This window comes from Tamandua tetradactyla, chromosome 3 (genome assembly GCF_023851605.1).
Source record: "Tamandua tetradactyla isolate mTamTet1 chromosome 3, mTamTet1.pri, whole genome shotgun sequence".
In the NCBI taxonomy this organism is placed as follows: domain Eukaryota; kingdom Metazoa; phylum Chordata; class Mammalia; order Pilosa; family Myrmecophagidae; genus Tamandua; species Tamandua tetradactyla.
Genome location: NC_135329.1, coordinates 140987181 through 141008290, shown reverse-complemented (window position 1 = coordinate 141008290; position 21110 = coordinate 140987181). Strand labels below are relative to the sequence as shown.

The following is a 21110-nucleotide window of genomic DNA, read 5'->3' as shown; positions in this document are numbered from 1 at the left end:
TATCATATTGTCACATTTCTGAAAAAGTAACGCTTTTTTCTTTTATTTTACATCACAGTGAAGTTCATCAATGGTACTGTCAGCTGCTAAAACAGCTGAAAGAAGAGCTCATTGACTCTTTTTCCATTTATAGATGCCACTAAAGGTTTTAACACGCTAGAAAAAACTAACAGCTGCTGCCTTGTTTAAACAATAAATGACTCATTTCTCTGGACATGCAGCACCTACATTTGAAAAAAATAAATGAGTCAGATGCAAAGAGTATGATATGACATTTGAGATTATTCCCTAATGCTCTGCAATGTTGTAGCATCTTTTGCTTGAAAACAGTATTCATATAATATTCCTATTTTATTAGTGACTGGTACAAATTTTTCAAACAGCTTTTTTTCCCCCTAATATAAGGTGGCTATTATAACTCCCTCCCATAAAAATACAGAAATCCTTCTCTATTTAAAAGAAAAAAATATATCTAGCTTTTGTACATTGATTTTTAATAAACCCAGGTTAACACACGGGTTGTACTGTGTGTCCATGTTTGTTCATACACTTGCATCTTATTTTAGAAATTTTTACACACTCCTTTTTCTTTAGAGAAAGAATTATCTGGCTAATTGAATTACTTGATGAAAGTTCCTTATAATATTTTTTATAATAGCAGTAGCAAAAAACACTAAATGATGCCTGAGTGGTCACCCAATCTGATGTAAGAAATAAAAAAATATCTTATTTTCGAAAACTTTAAAGAAGTCTAAACTTCAAAGAGAAAGCCAATAAATGAACAAAACTATTTCCTCACAAAATAAATTTATTATTGCCAAAATTATACTGAAAATATTTACAAAATAGTGCCCTGTGTAGATACATGGGGGCTGATATACTTCAGAGACTAAAATATTTAGTTACCAGAAAATGATCTTCTTAAAATGATGGATTTAAGGGTCATAATTTGTATTATAGTTGGCTTACATTTGGAACTAGTGATAATATATTTAAATCACATTTTTATAATAAAAAATAAGTTTTGATTATTCCATAAGAAAATCCTTATTCTCTTAAATAATACTTTCAAAGCATTAAATGGTGATGCATAATTTTTTTATTAAAACCAACATGATACAGTTATTTAATATCCAAAAACTAATAATTTACAGTATTATGTACAAAAGAAGCATATTTACAAACTAGATACATTAGAGTACAACTTTAAATATAATTTTTAGAAAACTGGCAGTAAAATCTGGGATGAATGAGTTCTTCCTTAATCATTAAAAAGCTTTCTTGCTTAAAAGCTTGTTCTATAAAAACTATTCTGTGCCTTATACAAGGCAACCAGTAATCTTAAAATAACTTTAAATAGAAATCCAGCTCAACCTAAGATCAACTCATTACTTCCCAAAGTCCCTGTAGGGTGAATCCATCCTTCAATTTCTCTATTGCAAGCCCCAGTTCTTCTGAATATACAGGTTCGCGATCTTGTTGCTTTTGGGGAGATAAGAGGATGAGATGGGAATAGAGTAGGTAGGCAAGGAAGGGGAAAAAAAAACAAAACATAGGTTTCACATAAGTTTGTGAATACTTAAGTTGAAATATAGAAACATTTTTCATATATTATAGGTAAAATGTTCTTACCTTGTTACCATCAGCAAAATAAGCCTACAATATAAAAAAACTATATTTCAGATATTCTCTATATATTATAGTTTAGATTAATGGGCTAAGGAACAGGTAATTAATCTACAGAATGATTTTTTAACTAGATGTATTTCACAATCCATTACTGTGTATCTAATGGTTTTCTTATTTCTCTCTACAATGCTGGTAAAAAAATTCACTTTTTTTCAATTATTATTAATGTCTACAAGAGTTATGCTTTAAGTTCTAAAAATGTGCTTTGGAATTAATGTGTAGTTACAACTGTTAACCTCAAAGGAGATAAAAAGAAAACTCAGAAGCTATGTTTTTTCTACTCTTGGTTTAGAAAATAATGTTGATGAAAAAAAAATTAAGCAATCAATTCGTGCTCCAATGTGTCAGCAAATACATATAGTGTGAAGTAGTAATAGATTATAATTTAACTTTTCCAACTAATATCACTCTTGTTTCAAAATTTGTTTTCACAGAGGTATTCTGGATTCAGAGACTACAGCATGCAGTCAGTCTTTTCAGATTCATACACCACAGTATGAAAGGCATTATCATTATTATTATTTTGGCTATTAACTAAATAATACCAATTTAGAAACAGGAAAGTTTATTTTTCAAATGTATATTCTTTAAAAAATAACTATAAATTATATAGAAGTCCATCTAATACAGACTAAATATGGATTAAATTAAGTTAATTTAATTAATTAATTTAAAGAATAAATATGGATTTTAAATTGATTTAACTATAATAATCTAACATATTTTGTTCATGTAAGATATGAAAAAAATTTTCAAATAATCTGAAATCCTCTTGAATAACTGAATTCTCAAACTATTTCCCGGTTTGGTAACTTAAAAATATGCTTACTAAAGAAACTCCCTCACTTAAAAGAAATTACCCTTGAATTCATGTTTAAGATATTCTCAAAAGTCTCAAATTCTATGACCTTTTACTGAGTTAAATTATGATTCAGCTAAATATGATTCAGATAAAAATCTTAAGAAATCCAGCAGCTCGTTTGTAATGCTCACCACAAAAGCATCTGTGTGATCATCGGCGTCTATTTCTACATCATCCTGAATTTGTTCAACTGTCAGAGCTTCAAGGGGCAATGGCTGAAAATTAATGTTAAAATGTATCAAAAGTATAAATTAAACAAATAATTTTTTGTAAAATCTGCTTTGAAAAATTTTTAAATTTACAATAACTACTCAAGGCTTATAAAACTACTGCTAATTTATATTCTATTAAAACCAATGTTAGTAATAAAATTAGTCAAATCTAAACTTTAAAATTTGAAGTCACTATCATCAAAAGAATTAGAATGGCAAATTTACACACACTTAATATAACAGATATATCCTTATAGAAAAAAAACTCTCACTTGACTATATGATTCTTTTTCACACAGTTAAGAAGAGCTAAGTTCTCTATAATAGCATATTTTCAGGATTTGTGAAAAGTAAAAGAACGAAGATTCTTTCAGGATATTCTCAAAGTAAAGCAGCATAACATTGAACTAAGACTTGCATAGGATTATACATAAGCAGTGGAACTGGGATTAAATCTCAAGTTTGTCTGAATGCAAAGATCATGCTTATTCTACATTATTCTACAATCGAAAGTAGTAACAGGGATTGTACTTTGAATGGAAAGAAAGAAAGGGATTGAAGCAGGAAGAGACTGATATAATCAACAGAATTTTATACATTCTAAATGTGTAAAATGGGAAAAATAAAAAAAGGAAAATTCCAAGGTTTTGAGCACAGTTGACTTTAGTTAATTAATTAAAATAAATAAAAACAACATGGTGCTGCTTTTGAGAAAAATGATGAGGCCAGTTTTAGATGCGCCAAGTTTGAGATACTCAACTTGTGACCTTACTGACTTGGGTAATGATTAACTTAGTGAAGTTACAAAGTTAAGATAAACTTTGAAATGAGAAAGTGAATTGATATTTTTTGGATGCTCATCTATGTGAAAATATTCAAGAGTATTTGAAACCATGATAAGGTAAAAGAGTAGGTCATGATCAGAAAGACTGTGAAGTTACCCACCGAAGTGTAAGTTATAGAAGCTGGAGGATCAGGTGATTTTTACCGAGGAATATACAGAGAAGGTAGAATGAAACGCTGTCTTAAAAGAAGTTCATGTTGGGAAGAAAACAGAAAAGGATGGTTAAAGAGAAAATGCAGAGAAAAATTTTAGCTGGAAGGGACATGCAACTCTGCCAGGAAGAGGAAAAAAAATTTAAGTAAACAGAACACTAGGAGGCAATAAGGGTGTGGCTGAGGTCAGAGGGCATGAATTTATACTTAGCTGCCCTGTCCTGCTTCCTAATCTTTTCTGGTCACAGTAGCGGTGATATGGTGACCAATTTGCTGAATACCAGCCAGGGCACGGATATAAGGGTGGGTGGTAAGGGTACCAGTAATAAGAGTGTTCAGTGAGGACACTAAGGAAAGAGTAGACAGTGAGCATCCCGACCAAAGAACAGAAAGCAGTGGAATTTCTGACAGAATATGACAATTTCAGTGACAGAGTGGACAGCAAGGGCATCAGCAATAGAAAACTTGGTAAACAAACCTCTGATAGAATGGACAGTTACTGTACTGCTGATATTGGTGAGGGCATTGGCAATAGAGGGGACAGCAAAGGCACCAGCAATTAGATGGCTAGCAAAGGCACCAGGGATTGAGCTACCAGCAAGGGAACTGGTGACAGAGTAGCCTGTGAGAACATACCTAATGCAGTGGCTTGTGAGAACATTATTAATGCCTGGGATAAGAAGGGCCCTGGGCTAGAGAGGCAAGTGAGGCCAAAAAGAACTGATTTATCTGGTGAGCAAGGATTGGTACAGCAACTAGAGTTTATGAGAAAGGCAGAGGGCATATATGTGGGCATGATATTCAAGATATTTCTTAAATGGCATGGCAGAGGCACCTATCAATAGGAATGGACACAGGCCATACTGCTGGAACAGAGTCCTGGAGTTGCTAGGTTGTGGGGAATTGAAAGAAGGGGATGATCTTCATGAAGCCTATAACATCTGTTCATGCTAATTGGGAGGGTGACATGGAATAAAAATAAAGCTGACAGAATGACAGACTCAAGTCTGCCTACATTAGGAAAGCCCTGCAGATGGACACTTATCTGGTTAGGCTGAATGAGCTGGTATGAAGGGCAGGAATGAATGACGAAGAAGCCAGTGAGGAGACACATGAAAGGCACAAATTAGTGCCTTTAGTGATGGTTCAGGAACGAGGCTCACTGAGCAGTCTGTGTATTCATCATTTTTAACACAGGTTAAAATTAAATGCCATATGATATATTTCTATCTGTATTTGACAGATTTATATAAAAGCAATTCTGCAAACTCTTTATTTCACACAGTGAACCAATTACCTTTTCTTCCATCTCATAATCTACTCCAAATATAGGACTGGCAGAATAGACTTTGTGAAGTGAATTGATTTCCTTAACTGATTCTTGTAACTTTTCTACAGGATCTATTTTAAAACCAAGAACATATCCTCCACTCTGCAAGAAAAAATAATGAAAAAAACAAGAAACAAGACTGAGAAAATGGTATTTATAATGCACAATAAATAACAGGTCTAATTGTCCTAATTCTAGAGCACGACATGTAAGCTGATTTCTTAAACTGTTTTTTGTTATGAAAAATTTCGAGCATATATAAGAGTACAATGAACCTCCACATAGCTCCACATCCAGCTTCAATAAGTAACAACATGTGGCCATTATGTTTCATCTATAATCTCCTCCCTGCCTCTATGCCCCAGACACACATTTATGATTATTTTGAAGCATATCCAGATATTGTATCATTTCAAAAGCTGATCTTTTAAAATTAAAACTACACTGTAGATTGTAAAGGCCAAGGAAGCTAAGCTTTTCTTAAGATAGACCCTGAACAACCAAATCAATAGGCCAAGCCCTCAGTCTTGGGGCTTGTTCATATGAAACTTATCCCTGCAAAGGATAGGCTAAGCCTACTTAAAATCAGGCCTAAGAGTTCAACTCCCAGAGAACCTCTTTTGTTGCTCAGATGTGGCCTCTCAGTCAACATGGCAAGCAAACTCACTGCCCTCCCTCTCTCTACATGGGTCATGACTCCCAGAGATGTAAACCTCCCTGGCAATGTGGGACAGAAATCCTAGGAGCTGGGACTCAGCATCAAGGGATTGAGAAAACCTTCTTGACCGAAAGGGGGAAGAGAGAAATGAGACAAAATAAAGTGTCAGTGGCTGAGCAATTTCAGAGTCAAGAGGTTACCCTGGAGGTTATTCTTAATGCATTATATAGATATCCCCTTTTTAGTTTACGGTGTATTAGAGAGGCTAGAGGGAAGTGCCTGGAGCTGTGTTCTGGTAGCCATGTTTCTTGAAGATGATTGTATAATGATAGAGCTTTCGCAAAGTGACTGTGTGATTGTGAAAACCTTGTTCTTATGCTCCTTTATCTATGGTATGGACAGCTGAGTAAAAAATATGGATTAAAAATAAATAATAGGGCGGGCCATGGTGGCTCAACAGGTAAGAATGCTTGCCTGCCACGCCCGAGGACCCGGGTTCGATTCCTGGTGCCTGACCATGTAAAAAAATAATAAATAAATAAATAATAGGGGGAACAAATGTTAAAATAAATTGGGTAGAGGGAAATACTAGTGATCAATGAGAGGGAGGGTGTTCTAGTTTGCTAGCTGCTGGAATGCAACACACCAGAGATGGATTGGCTTTTAATAAAAGGGGATTTATTTCACTAGCTCTTCAGAGGAAAGGCAGCTAACTTTCAACTGAGGTTCTTTCTTAGTGGGAAGGCACAGGGTGATCTCTGCTGGCCTTCTCCAACAACTGGGAGGCCTCTGGGTTCCAACAACTTTCCCCAGGCTGATTCCTTTCTGCATCTCCAAAGGCCTGGGCTGAGCTGCGAGTGCTGAGATGAGGTACGCTAAGCTGCTTGGGCTGTGCTGTGTTGAGCTCTCTCATTTAAGCACCAGCCAATTAAATCAAACATCATTCATTACAGCAGGCACGCCTCTCAGCTGACTGCAGATGTAATGAGCAACTAATGAGGTTCACGTACCATTGGCTCATGTCCACAGCAACAGAACTAGGTACCTTCACCTGGCCAAGCTGACAACTGAATCTAACTACCACAGAGGGGTAAGGGGTATGCTATGTATGAGTTTCTTCTTTTTTCTTTTTATTTCTTTTTCTGGAGTGATACAAATGTTCTAAGAAATGATCATAGTGATGAATACACAACTATGTGATGATACTGTGAACCACTGATTGCACACCAAGTATGGAATGTTCATATGTTAAGAATGTTCATGTTATATGATGATTGATTTTATTAATAAAAATTTTTAAAAAAGAATGTTCATATTTGTATGTTTTATTTTATCAAAAAAAAAAGACCCTGAAAAGAGGAATAGACAATATATTAAAAGAAAAAACAGCCTATCTGAGCTTTCTCCTTGAAGAACTAGGAAAGAAATCTGACCATGACAGATGGTTGGAGAAAAGAGATTGTTACATCTCCTACTACAGGCAGAAAAAATGAAGAAGCATGTTGTAATAGGTGAGATCATATGCTCTAGGTTAAGAGCACATGCTTTTGGGTTCAAATTCTGGTTCTAAAACTTACTTCCTAGCTGTGTGATGCTGGGAAACATACTTTCCTTTTTTAAAAAAACAATTTAAAAAAACACATAGCATTTCTATCACCAGAAGGATCTCTCCTGTTGCTCTTTTATAGCCAGACCTACTTCGTCCCTCCTTATCTCTAGTAACCACAAATCTGGTCCCCATTTCTGTAATTTTATAATTTCAAGAATATTATATAAATGAAATGATACTGCAACCTTTTTTCATTCAGCACAGCTTTCTGGAGATAAACAGATTGCTCCATTAAGAGTAGTGCTTTTCTTTTTATTGCAAAGTAGTATTTCATGTTCTGGATGTACCACCATTTGTTTAATCATTCACTAGTTGAAGGACACTTTCCTTAATTTTTCTAAGCCTCAATTTTCTAAACATAAAATGATTATTAAATTACTGTATTAACTGAGATCATATTTTTATGATACTCAGACAATTTCTGGCATGTAGTGAGTTGTCAGTAAAAGAAGTGAGTAGACATTCATATTTAAATTTAGAATTTAGTAGAGAGGTGATTACATATATAAGTAAATGTTTTATTTAAAAGTATTTCTATAAAAACTTGGCATTAATGGGGCATAGTAGCCTATAAATACATACAGCATAAATGTGCGTTAGTCTAAACTCTCAAACTGTGTCTGCGTGTATAACTGTGTTTCTTAGAAATCAGTTATACCTGGAACCAAAATCTAGCAACTCCCACCTTCTATCCCCTGCATTTACTAAGTGTGAGACCTCTCTAAGTCTTAGTTTCCTTAAATGAGGGATAATGCATGGAAACCCCTTAGCACAGCATCTTGACTCTATCATTAACGATAAAAATGATGGTCATAATGCTAATGCTAATGTCTGTCCAACAAAAATGACATAAGCAGGATTCTTCCTATGGGGAAAATCACTATAAGACTTCAAACTTTCATATAACTTTATACCATAACTAATATTCTTCTTGGTTGTAAACTGGTTACTATACAAATATAAATAAAACAAAAAATCTAGACTGTCACATGGTTTTAAAAATTTATTTTAAGAATTACTGATTGCATATGTAGAATGGAATGATTTCTAAATGTTGTGTTAATTTTTTTAATTAATAAAAAAAATTTATTGAAGGCTAATAAAAATGCAAAGTATCTTACCTGCTGAGAGCTTTCTATGACAAGAGCTAAACCAAATTTTGAATCTCTAATCTTTATCGAACGCTAAAATGAAAGAGAAAAAAATGCACATTTTTATTATTCTAGTAGTAGTGACTCTTTAACATAAGTTTTTACACAGTAGCTATTTTCCAATAAGATAAACTCAGTGACATCTAAAAGATTAGAATTCTCCCTCTTTTCATTATTACTTATTACAGAACTTATAATTATGAATGATGTTTGATTTAATTGGCTGGTGCTTAAATGAGAGAGCTCCAATAAATGAACCAAGACATACCTGAAAATAGGTAGTAAACTTGTACAGCAACAAAAAGAAATATGTAGAAAATTTCTGACTCAAATATCCCCCCATTTCCAAGGAGTCAACAATTTTTATGAATATCTTAAACCAAGGGCTAGCAATCTTTTAGTTACTGAGAGCCAGTATCTTTTGTGGTTCTTAAGTCTGGGTTAATTTTCAAAGTCACATACTTCTATTTCTCACATCATTAGTGGCTGAATTCTAAAAGAACCTCCCTTCTACTTATTTATTTTTTAATAAATGTATGGGCATTCAGTCATTATATTCATCATTTCTGGTTACTTTTAAAGACAAAAATTATAGTACCACTTCTAAAAGCAAGTACAAGACAACAAAAACATCAATTTCATTAGTAGGTGAAAACTGCAAGAGTTCAACCGTATTTTTTTTTCCTACTATAATAACTGTAAAACATAAAATTGTGTTTGCCTTCCAAGATTTTCATAGGATACCAGGGAAGGCTGAGAAATATCAAATATAATTATCAACAGAGAAATGTGACATGAAAATTAAGGAGATGGGCAGTGGCACCAGTGACTAGGGAGAAGGTCTCAGAGAAGTAGAAGCACAATGGCAGGTAGGACCTGGAGAAAGTGACACAAGATACACTTGCTAGAGGGTTAAGAGGGAACTACAGAGGGCTAACATGACTAGCAGACCAAAAGCCCAAAGAAGGGTAATTTGTGGCAGGTAATGGTGTATCACACCTTTTAGATAGGTAGGTATTAGAAGTTAAGAGAGGGATAGAGAAAAAAGAAAGAAAGGCTCTAGTAGCAATTTTTATGAAAACCTCCACTTTCATCACTTTACCCTTCAACAAGAGTTTATAGAGTACTGGCACCCTAGCTGCTGGTAGGGTAATAAAACCAGGTGACTGTGGGTTGCATAGGCCAAGGCAGAAACCAGTAAAAAGCTGGTATGTATTTAAATAGGTGGGCCATCTCTCTCTCAGCCAACACAACAAGCAAATTCACTGCCCTCCCCCTCTCTACGTGGGACATGACTCCCAGGTGTGTAAACCCTTCTGGGAACGTAGGACCGAAATCCTGGAATGAGCTGGGACTCAGCATCAAGGGATTGAGAAAACCTTCCGACCAAAAGGAGGAAGAGTGAAATGAGACAAAGTGTCAATGGCTGAGAGATTTCAAACAGAGTCAAGAGGTAATCCTGGAGGTTATTCTTACGCATTATATAGATAACCTTTTTAGTTAAGGTATACTGGAGAGGCTGGAGGGAAGTGCCTGAAAATGCAGAGCTGTGTTCCAATAGCCATGTTTCTTGAAGATGATTGTATAATAATAAAGCTTTTGCAACGTGACTGTATGATTCTGAAAACTTTGAGTCTAATGCTTCTTTTATCTACATTTTCGACAGACGAGTAAAACATACGGATTAAAAATAATAGGGAGAATAAATGTTAAAATAAATTTAGTAGATTGAGATGCTAGTGATCAATGAAAGGGAGGGGTAAGGGGTATGGTGTATATGAATTTTTTTCTGTTTTCTTTTAATTTCTTTTTCTGAATTGATACAAATGTTCTAAGAAATGATCATGATGATGAATATACAACTGTGATATTGTGAATTACTGATTATATATGTAGAATGGAAAAAAAAATTTTTAAAAAGATGGAATAGCAAAAATAAAATAATAGGTGGAACAAATGTTAAAATAAATTTAGTAGATTGAAATGCTAGTGATCAATGAAAGGGAGTGGTAAGGGGTATAGAAAAAAATAGGGGAAACAAAGGCTAAAATGTTGGGTAGATGGAAATATTAGAAACAATGAGGGGGGGGTAAAGGGTATGGTATGTATGAGTTTTTTCTTTTTTCTTTTTCTTTTTTATCTGAATTGATGCAAATGTTCTAAGAAATGATCATGGTGATGAATATACAACTATACGATGATACTATGAGTTATTAATTATATACCAAGAATGGAATGATCATATGGTAAGAATGTTCGTGTTTGTATGTTATGTTCAAAAAAATTAAAAATTTAAATAAATAAATAAATAGGTGGGGCCAAGGCAATGGCTGAGGCTTAGAGCTGAAGTTGGAATATAACTGCTACAAACTGTGATGATATCAGATTGCAAGTTGTTTGGGCCAGGCTGAATTCATTCCAGAGGCCATTTTTGGCAACTCTATTCTTAAATAACAAGACATATCCTATGTAAAGAACAGAAAGCACTGGATTGTTTACTACTCAGTAATTATTGAGCATAAAAGAGATTAGGTTAGGCAAGCTATAGCACATATAAACATAATATAAAAAAGCAATTTAACAATAAAAGCACTAATTTATCAAACATACCTATGTAGACACTGCTTGTTTCATTTTTCTAGCACCTGATTATAAATTCTTATATTTCCTTAGATTACTGGAAAGAATTTTCTTCTTATCAGATTCTCTGATTTTCTGTGTAATGTGTAGCCTTTCCCCACCAGACTGTCTCCATGATGGCAGGAACTATGTAGTTTCACGATTTTTATGATTGTATCTCTAGCACCTAGCACAGAATAGATGCTCCATATGTGGCATAATGAATGGATGAAAGATCAGATATTTTAAAATAATTCAGAAATCAAATAATTTAGCAAAAGATAGGCTTGGGAGTATTTTGCAAAGAATTAGACTTCTTATGGGCAGAGAATTCTTATATATATATAAAAATATATATATAAAGATATCTTCCTGATTTCACATACATTATATTTACTCAATAAATATTCAAGAAGGCCATTTAATCTTAGATTAAGAGACTTTTTATAGGCGCTCCCGCCGCCATCCAGCCCTCCTCTCCCTCTTTCTCCGCGGACGGGCGGTGCTCCCGCCGTCATCCAGGCCTCCTCTCCCTCTTTCTCCGCGGGCGGGCGGCGCTCCCGCCGCCATCCAGGCCTCCTCTCCCTCTTTCTCCACAGGCGGGCGGCGCTCCCGACGCCATCCAGCCCTCCTCTCCCTCTTTCTCCCCCGGCGGCACTCCCGCCGCCATCTTGCCCTTCGCTTTCCCCTCCTGCTCAGGAGGCGCTCCATCCGCCATCTTATCCTTCCCTTTCTCCTCCTGTTCCGGCGGCTCTCCAACCACCACCGTGCCCTCTTCCGCCTTCACAGGCTCCTTCGCCACCGTCCTCGACAGCCTTGCCACCCTCACCTTTCCTCCTCCAGAACAGCTACTAGGGGAGTAGAAACGATACAGAACAGCTCCCAGAGGAACGACACAGATCAAAAAGACAGCGTACCCCATCCTGGAACGGCTGACTGTCTGGGAGAACCAGCTCCGGTGAGATTGCCGAGGGGTGTGGGCTTTCCCGGGCGGGACGGCAAGCGGCCGGAGTCCCTCCCTTCCTCCTTCCCAGGCCAGCTGGCAGAATTGGGCAGGCGGTCCCCTCAAGTCGCGGCGGCTGGCGCCCCCACCAGGCGAGGCCCCCAGAACCAACTGAGAGAATTGGATCGGAAATCCCCAGACCATGGAGAACGGTGACCGGGGGGGTCCCTTCCAAACACGTGACTCCCCGGTCCGGCTGGAAACGCTGTACTCTCCCGGGCTGCGGCGGCTGGTGCCCTCCCGCCAAGCTTGGCGCCCCGGGCCGACTAGGAAATTTGGTCGGGCGCTCACCCGGGCTGCGGCGGCCGGTGACCCTCCCCGCGTTCGGACCCCCGGGCCGGCTGGCACTCTTCCAAGCCGCTTCGGCTGGCGAACCTCCCCCACGGCGAGAGTTTTCCAAAGTTAAAGGACCCACAGCACCTCTGACTGGTGGAACCCGCAGACAAACGTGGGAGCGCCACCTACTGGGCAGGATAAGAAAAACAGAACCCAGAGATTTCACAGAAAAATTTTTCAACCTGTTGGGTCCAACACCCAGGGAAATCTGACTAAATGCCCAGACGCCAGCAGAAGATAACGGTTCACGCTCAGAAAATTGAAAATATGGCCCAGTCAAAGGAACAAACCAATAGTTCAAATGAGATACAGGAGCTGAAACAACTAATGCTGAATATACGAACAGAAATGGAAAACCTCTTCAAAAACGAAATCGATAAATTGAGGGAGGACATGAAGAAGACATGGGCTGAACATAAAGAAGAAATAGAAAAACTGAAAAAACAAATCACAGAGCTTATGGAAGTGAAGGATAAAGTAGAAAAGATGGAAAAAACAATGGATACCTACAATGATAGATTTAAAGAGACAGAAGATAGAATTAGTGATTTGGAGGATGGAACATCTGAATTCCAAAAACAAACAGAAACTATCGGGAAAAGAATGGAAAAATTTGAACAGGGTATCAGGGAACTCAAGGACAATATGAACCACACAAATATACGTGTTGTGGGTGTCCCAGAAGGAGAAGAGAAGGGAAAAGGAGGAGAAAAACTAATGGAAGAAATTATCACTGAAAATTTCCCAACTCTTATGAAAGACCTAAAATTACAGATCCAAGAAGTGCAGCGCACCCCAAAGAGATTAGACCCAAATAGGCATTCTCCAAGACACTTACTAGTTAGAATGTCAGAGGTCAAAGAGAAAGAGAAGATCTTGAAAGCAGCAAGAGAAAAACAATCCATCACATACAAGGGAAACCCAATAAGACTATGTGTAGATTTCTCAGCAGAAACCATGGAGGCTAGAAGACAGTGGGATGATATATTTAAATTACTAAAAGAGAAAAACTGCCAACCAAGACTCCTATATCCAGCAAAATTGTCCTTCAAAAATGAAGGAGAAATTAAAACATTTATAGACAAAAAGTCACTGAGAGAATTTGTGACCAAGAGACCAGCTCTGCAAGAAATACTAAAGGGAGCACTAGAGTCAGATACGAAAAGACAGAAGAGAGAGGTATGGAGAAAAGTGTAGAAAGAAGGAAAGTCAGATATGATATATATAATACAAAAGGCAAAATGGTAGAGGAAAATATTATCCAAACAGTAATAAAATGTTAATGGATTGAATTCCCCAATCAAAAGACATAGACTGGCAGAATGGATTAAAAAACAGGATCCTTCTATATGCTGTCTACAGGAAACACATCTTAGACCCAAAGACAAACATAGGTTGAAAGTGAAAGGTTGGGAAAAGATATTTCATGCAAATAACAACCAGAGAAGAGCAGGAGTGGCTACACTAATATCCAACAAATTAGACTTCAAATGTAAAACAGTTAAAAGAGACAAAGAAGGACACTATCTACTAATAAAAGGAACAATTAAACAAGAAGACATAACAATCATAAATATTTACGCACCGAACCAGAATGCCCCAAAATACGTGAGGAATACACTGCAAACACTGAAAAGGGAAATAGACTCATATACCATAATAGTTGGAGACTTCAATTCCCCACTCTCATCAATGGACAGAACATCTAGACAGAGGATCAATAAAGAAATAGAGAATCTGAATATTACTATAAATGAGCTGGACTTAACAGACATTTATAGGACATTACATCTCACAACAGCAGGATACACCTTTTTCTGAAGTGCTCATGGATCATTCTCAAAGATAGACCATATGCTGGGTCACAAAGCAAGTCTTAACAAATTTAAAAAGATTGAAATCATACACAACACTTTCTCGGATCATAAAGGAATGAAGTTTGGAAATAATAGGCCAAGTGCCAGAAAATTCACAAATACGTGGAGGCTCAACAACACACTCTTAAACAACGAGTGGGTCAAAGAAGAAATTGCAAGAGAAATTAGCAAATACCTCGAGGTGAATGAAAATGAAAACACAACATATCAAAACTTATGGGATGCAGCAAAGGCAGTGCTAAGAGGGAAATTTATTGCCCTAAATGCCTATATCAGAAAAGAAGAAAAGGCAAAAATGCAGAAATTAAACTGTCCACTTGGAAGAACTGGAGAAAGAACAGCAAACTAATCCCAAAGCAAGCAAAAGGAAAGAAATAACAAAGATTAGAGCAGAACTAAATGGAATTGAAAACAATAGAGAAAATCAATAAGACCAGAAGTTGGTTCTATGATAAAATCAATAAGATTGATGGGCCCTTAGCAAGATTGACAAAAAGAAGAAGAGAGAGGATGCAAATAAATAAGATCAGAAAAGGAAGAGGAGACATAACTACTGACCTCACAGAAATAGAGGTAATAACAGGATACTATGAACAACTTTACGCTAATAAATACAACAATTTAGATGAAATGGATGGGTTCCTGGAAAGACATGAACAACCAACTTTGACTCAAGAAGAAATAGATGACCTCAACAAACCAATCACAAGTAAAGAAATTGAATTAGTCATTCAAAAGCTTCCTAAAAAGAAAAGTCCAGGACCAGACGGCTTCACATGTGAATTCTATCAAACATTCCAGAAAGAATTAGTACCAACTCTCCTCAAACTCTTCAAAAAAATCGAAGGGGAGGGAAAACTACCTAACTCATTCTATGAAGCCAACATCACCCTCATACCAAAACCAGGCAAAGATATTACAAAAAGAGAAAGCTACAGACCAATCTCTCTAATGAATATAGATGCAAAAATCCTCAATAAAATTCTAGCAAATCGTATCCAACAACACATTAAAAGAATTATACATCATGACCACATAGGATTCATCCCAGGTATGCAAGGATGGTTCAACATAAGAAAATCAATTAATGTAATACACCATATCAACAAATCAAAGCAGAAAAATCACATGATCATCTCAATTGATGCAGAAAAGGCATTTGAGAAAATTCAACATCCTTTCCTGTTGAAAACACTTCAAAGGATAGGAATAGAAGGGAACTTCCTTAAAATGATAAAGGGAATATATGAAAAACCCACAGCTAACACCATCTCCAATGGGGAAAAATTGAAAACTTTCCCCCTAAGATCAGGAACAAGACAAGGATGTCCATCATCACCACTATTATTCAACATTGTGTTGGAGGTTCTAGCCAGAGCAATTAGACAAGAAAAAGAAATACAAGGCATCAAAATTGGAAAGGAAGAAGTAAAACTATCACTGTTTGCAGACGACATGATACTATATGTTGAAAACCCGGAAAAATCCACAACAAAACTACTAGAGCTAATAAATGAGTACAGCAAAGTAGCAGGTTACAAGATCAACATTCAAAAATCTGTAGCATTTCTATACACTAGTAATGAACAAGCTGAGGGGGAAATCAAGAAACGAATCCCATTTACAACTGCAACTAAAAGAATAAAATACCTAGGAATAAATTTAACTAAAGAGACAAAAAACCTATATAAAGAAAACTACAAAAAACTGCTAAAAGAAATCACAGAAGACCTAAATAGATGGAAGGGCATACCGTGTTCATGGACTGGAAGAATAAATATAGTTAAGATGTCAATACTACCTAAATTGATCTACAGATTCAATGCAATACCAATCAAAATCCCAACAACTTATTTTTCAGAAATAGAAAAACCAATAAGCAAATTTATCTGGAAGGGCAGGGTGCCCCAAATTGCTAAAAACATCTTGAGGAAAAAAAACGAAGCTGGAGGTCTCATGCTGCCTGACTTTAAGGCATATTATGAAGCCACAGTGGTCAAAACAGCATGGTATTGGCATAAAGATAGATATATCGACCAATGGAATCGAATAGAGTGTTCACATATAGACCCTCTCATCTATGGACATTTGATCTTTGATAAGGCAGTCAAGCCAACTCGCCTGGGACAGAGCAGTCTCTTCAATAAATGGTGCCTAGAGAACTGGATATTCATATGCAAAAGAACGAAAGAGGACCCGTATCTCACACCCTATACAAAAGTTAACTCAAAATGGATCAAAGATCTAAACATTAGGTCTAAGACCATAAAACAGTTAGAGGAAAATGTAGGGAGATATCTTATGAAACTTACAATTGGAGGTGATTTTATGGACCTTAAACCTAAAGCAAGAGCACTGAAGAAGGAAATAAATAAATAGGAGCTCCTCAAAATTAAACACTTTTGTGCATCAAAGAACTTCATCAAGAAAGTAGAAAGACAGCCTTCACAATGGGAGACAATATTTGGAAATGACATATCAGATAAAGGTCTAGTATCCAGAATTTATAAAGAGATTGTTCAACTCAACAACAAAAAGACAGCCAACCCAATTACAAAATGGGCAAAAGACTTGAACAGACACCTCTCAGAAGAGGAAATACAAATGGCCAAAAGGCACATGAAGAGATGTTCAATGTCCCTGGCCATTAGAGAAATGCAAATCAAAACCACAATGAGATATCATCTCACACCCACCAGAATGGCCATTATCAACAAAACAGAAAATGACAAGTGCTGGAGAGGATGCGGAGAAAGAGGCACACTTATCCACTGTTGGTGGGAATGTCAAATGCTGCAACCACTGTGGAAGGCAGTTTGGCAGTTCCTCAAAAAGCTGAATATAGAATTGCCATACGACCCAGCAATACCATTGCTGGGTATCTACTCAAAGGACTTAAGGGCAAAGACACAAACGGACATTTGCACACCAATGTTTATAGCAGCGTTATTTACAATTGCAAAGAGATTGAAACAGCCAAAATGTCCATCCACAGAAGAATGGCTAAACAAACTGTGGTATATACATGCGATGGAATATTATGCAGCTTTAAGACAAGATAAACTTATGAAGCATGTAATAACATGGATGGACCTAGAGAACATTATGCTGAATGAGTCCAGCCAAAAACTAAAGGACAAATACTGTATGGTCCCACTGATGTGAACGGACATTCGAGAATAAACTTGGAATATGTGATTGGTAACAGAGTCCAGCAGGAGTTAGAAACAGGGTAAGATAATGGGTAATTGGAGCTGAAGGGATACAGACTGTGCAACAGAACTAGATACAAAAACTCAAAAAATGGACAGCACCATAATACCTAATTGTAAAATAATCATGTTAAAACACTGAACGAAGCTGCATCTGAGCTATAGTTTTTTTTTACTATTATTATTACTTTTATTTCTTTTCTCTATATTAACATTCTATATCTTTTTCTGTTGTGTTGCTAGTTCTTCTAAACTGATGCAAATGTACTAAGAAACAATGATCATGCATCTATGTGATGATGTTAAGAACTACTGATTGCATATGTAGAATGGTATGATTTCTAAATGTTGGGTTAATTTCTTTTTTTCCGTTAATTAATAAAAAAAAAGAGAGAGACTTTTTATAGTCCAGTATATATTTATTTTAACAGCAAATTGATAATGGTTCTATTTCCCTTGAATATAAATGTAGTTGGGTGTTTGCTATGTTGAAATAGTAAATTATCAATATTTTCAAGTATACTCTCAGTATATTTAACTGCTACCACTTAAAAAGGGATTGAGAAAATTCATTACAAAAGTCCTGCTAACTGTTGAACAGAAATTATCTATTCTACATTAAAATAAGGTCACCAGATTCAGAGATAGTAGAGAATGCTGCAGCATCACAAAGCAGAGTCTATCAGCCAGTGCTTTGGAGATGAAGAAGGAAAATGCCTCCCAGGGAGCTTCATGAAACAGGAAGCCAGGAGAGAAAGCTAGCAGATGACACTGTGCTCGCCATGTGCCCTTCCAGCCAAAAGAGAAACCGTGACTGTGTTCATCATGTGCCTTCTCACTTGAGAGAGAAACCCTGAACTTCATCGGCCTTCTTGAACCAAGGTAACTTTCCCTGGATGCCTTTGATTGGACATTTCTATAGACTTGCTTTGATTGGGACACTTTATTGGGCTTAGAACTGTAGACTAGCAACTTATTGAATTCCCCTGTTTGAAAGCCATTTTGTTTCTGGTATATTGCCTTCCAGCAGCTAGCAAGCTAGAACAAGGTGACATAAAAGTTTGAAAGTGAAAAAAAATAATAATAAGGTCACCAAAATGCATGTACTTACAATCTGCAGATATGGTATACTGACATTAAAACTGTCATTCATATTTGCATGCCATACGATTCTCACATTGGTAATAAAAAAGGTTCCTAAATTTCCCTGTAAGAGAGAGTAAAGAGAAATAATATCAGTGATTATTTGTTTGGGCATTTGTTTTTTATTTTCTAAAAACCAGAATAATTCTGATTAACATGACAGACAATACCAGATTGGGTATTATGGAATATCAATGCCTCCACCCTTCATTAGACAACATTACAATTAGATGACTGGGAGCATGAACTCTGGAGTCAAGCTGCCTAATCACCTAAACCATCAGTACTTACTAGTTGTCTGACCATGGGCAAATTTCTTCTTGGTATAGTATGCTGATTATAAAACGGAGATTTGATTAATTAATCCCATGTAAATAAAGCCTGGCACATAATAAGCAGTCTGGAATGTTAGATCTTACTATAATTAATACTTAAAAATTGGGATAAGTTAAGGCAAAGGAGTGGTGGTAAGAAGCAAAATACATGAGATAAAACCTATCAGTCTACAAGAGGTATTTTATGACTTGTAAGCACTAACTATAGAACAAGAGTGTTCTCCAGTTACTACATGACTCCTCAATAGTTATTCAAAATTATCCCAGGATAATAACTACAGGGTCTCAAAAAATCCACAAGACCTGACAGACATGACACAGAAAAAAAAAATCTGCCTCTCAATTTATCTCACTCTCTATTTTCTTCACACACTCCCAGAGGAATTTATTTTATACATTGAAGTTGGACTTAATACATTAACTCACAATCAAGCCCAGAACCTAAAAAGTCCTTTACTAACATGACCAAATTTGAGTAGTAATTTTTTTTTCGGGGGTGCATGAACCAAGACTTGAACCTGGGTCTCCCGCATGAAAGTCAAGCATTCTACCACTGAACCACCTGTGCACCCCGAGTGCTAATTTTTAATTACAGGCTGCATAAGGGGCCTATAGATGGTAACTTTTGTGAAAGTGAGCTCTAAACTATAACTTAAAGCAGGGGTCAGTCTGTCACCTATTTTTGTATGGTCTACAAGGTGTAAATGATTTCTACATTTTTAAATGGTTAAAAAAAAGGCAAAAGAATATTTCATAATATATAGCTAATGTTTGAAATTTAGATTTTAGTGTCTATAAATGAAGTTTTAATGAAACACAGACAAGCTTACTTGTTTACGTATTGTCTATGGCTGCTTTTGCACTACAACAGTAGGATACAGTAGTTGTGACAGAGAATATATGGCCTGCAAAGTCTAAAATATTTACTACCTGGTCCTCTAAGAAAGTTTGCCAACCCCTGATCTAAAGGATGAGAAGAAGTTATTCATATGGTGAGTTTTCTATATCCTCTATCTTTGTCACAGTTTAAAACTAGAACTTTTCAAATGAGCAAAGGCTATCATACATTTGCAATTTAACTATATGTTTACGATTCAATGTTTAACTAGAAAGAAGCTCTTCATTCAAATATTATAGCGCTACCACAGTGGTTTATAGTCTAATCAAGGTTAAAATACACACAAAGGCTGGAAACCATTCTTGTATATTAATTTTTTCTCTACAAATTGATTTTGCTTATTCCAAGTATTAGTTGCTTACATATTTTCAATTAGTTATAATTTCAGGAGAAGAAGAAAAATTACAATAATGGATTTAAGTCACCAAATATGTTTAGTTCCATAAAGACCAGACTGAAAGGTTTCTTTGATTATGCACACCATGATTCTCCTCCACCAGCATCATATAGGAGAAGAACATGGCTCTGGGACAAATTATATATATAAGGTCACTTAACTCTTTTGGCCTTGAGTTTCTTATCTAAAGATGAATGAAGCCTGAATGAGATGATTGCTAAGGTCCATTCCAGTTCTAAATTCTACATAGAACAAAAGTTGTTTAAAAGAGTACAAAACCAGAAAAATATGAACATCAGAATATTATTCCATATGAAGAACTATAATGTTGATTTTAACAAGAATTGAATGAATATAGACACGTAACAATGAACAGAAAATTGGTCATCACAGCACTGTCCCAAAAGGTTCGTTAGTTCTTTGTACAATACCTGATCACTGGATAAATTCCATACTCCATTGATTTTATCATAAACATGTTCTTGTGGTAATAACCTTAGTTGCTTATTTTGAATTAATGCACTTCTCAATTTAAAATCACGATACATTTTAGAAGTTTCATATGCTCTATAAAAAAGAACAAACAAAATACCAACCCAACTGAAAATGTGGCTCACAGTTATATTTATGATCATCACACAAAAATTATTACAGTAAATTTAAAAAATGTTTTCTCATGTATTTAGGTGATTACAGCTTTTGCATTTGCATTTTAATGTGGTATTTACACATTTTTATCTCAGTACTTTATTTTTTAGATATGTAATTTTTCAGGCAACATAT

The 21110-nt window shown here is 35.9% G+C and overlaps 1 protein-coding gene across 2 annotated transcripts in view; it reads right to left on the bottom strand.

The window, feature by feature from the left end:
• Nucleotides 1-1081: 1081 nt before the first annotated feature.
• BBS5 (Bardet-Biedl syndrome 5) overlaps nt 1082-21110 on the bottom strand; it is a 31452-nt gene continuing 11423 nt past the window's right edge. For both annotated transcript variants that reach the window (XM_077154084.1, XM_077154085.1), the window contains exons 6-12: nt 20759-20894; nt 18666-18761; nt 8478-8540; nt 5057-5191; nt 2683-2766; nt 1633-1656; nt 1082-1482 (exon numbers count right to left, since the gene is read on the bottom strand). In XM_077154084.1, the coding sequence (XP_077010199.1) occupies nt 1381-1482; nt 1633-1656; nt 2683-2766; nt 5057-5191; nt 8478-8540; nt 18666-18761; nt 20759-20894 (640 nt within the window). In that variant the 3' untranslated portion in view covers nt 1082-1380. The remainder of the gene's footprint in view (nt 1483-1632; nt 1657-2682; nt 2767-5056; nt 5192-8477; nt 8541-18665; nt 18762-20758; nt 20895-21110) is intronic.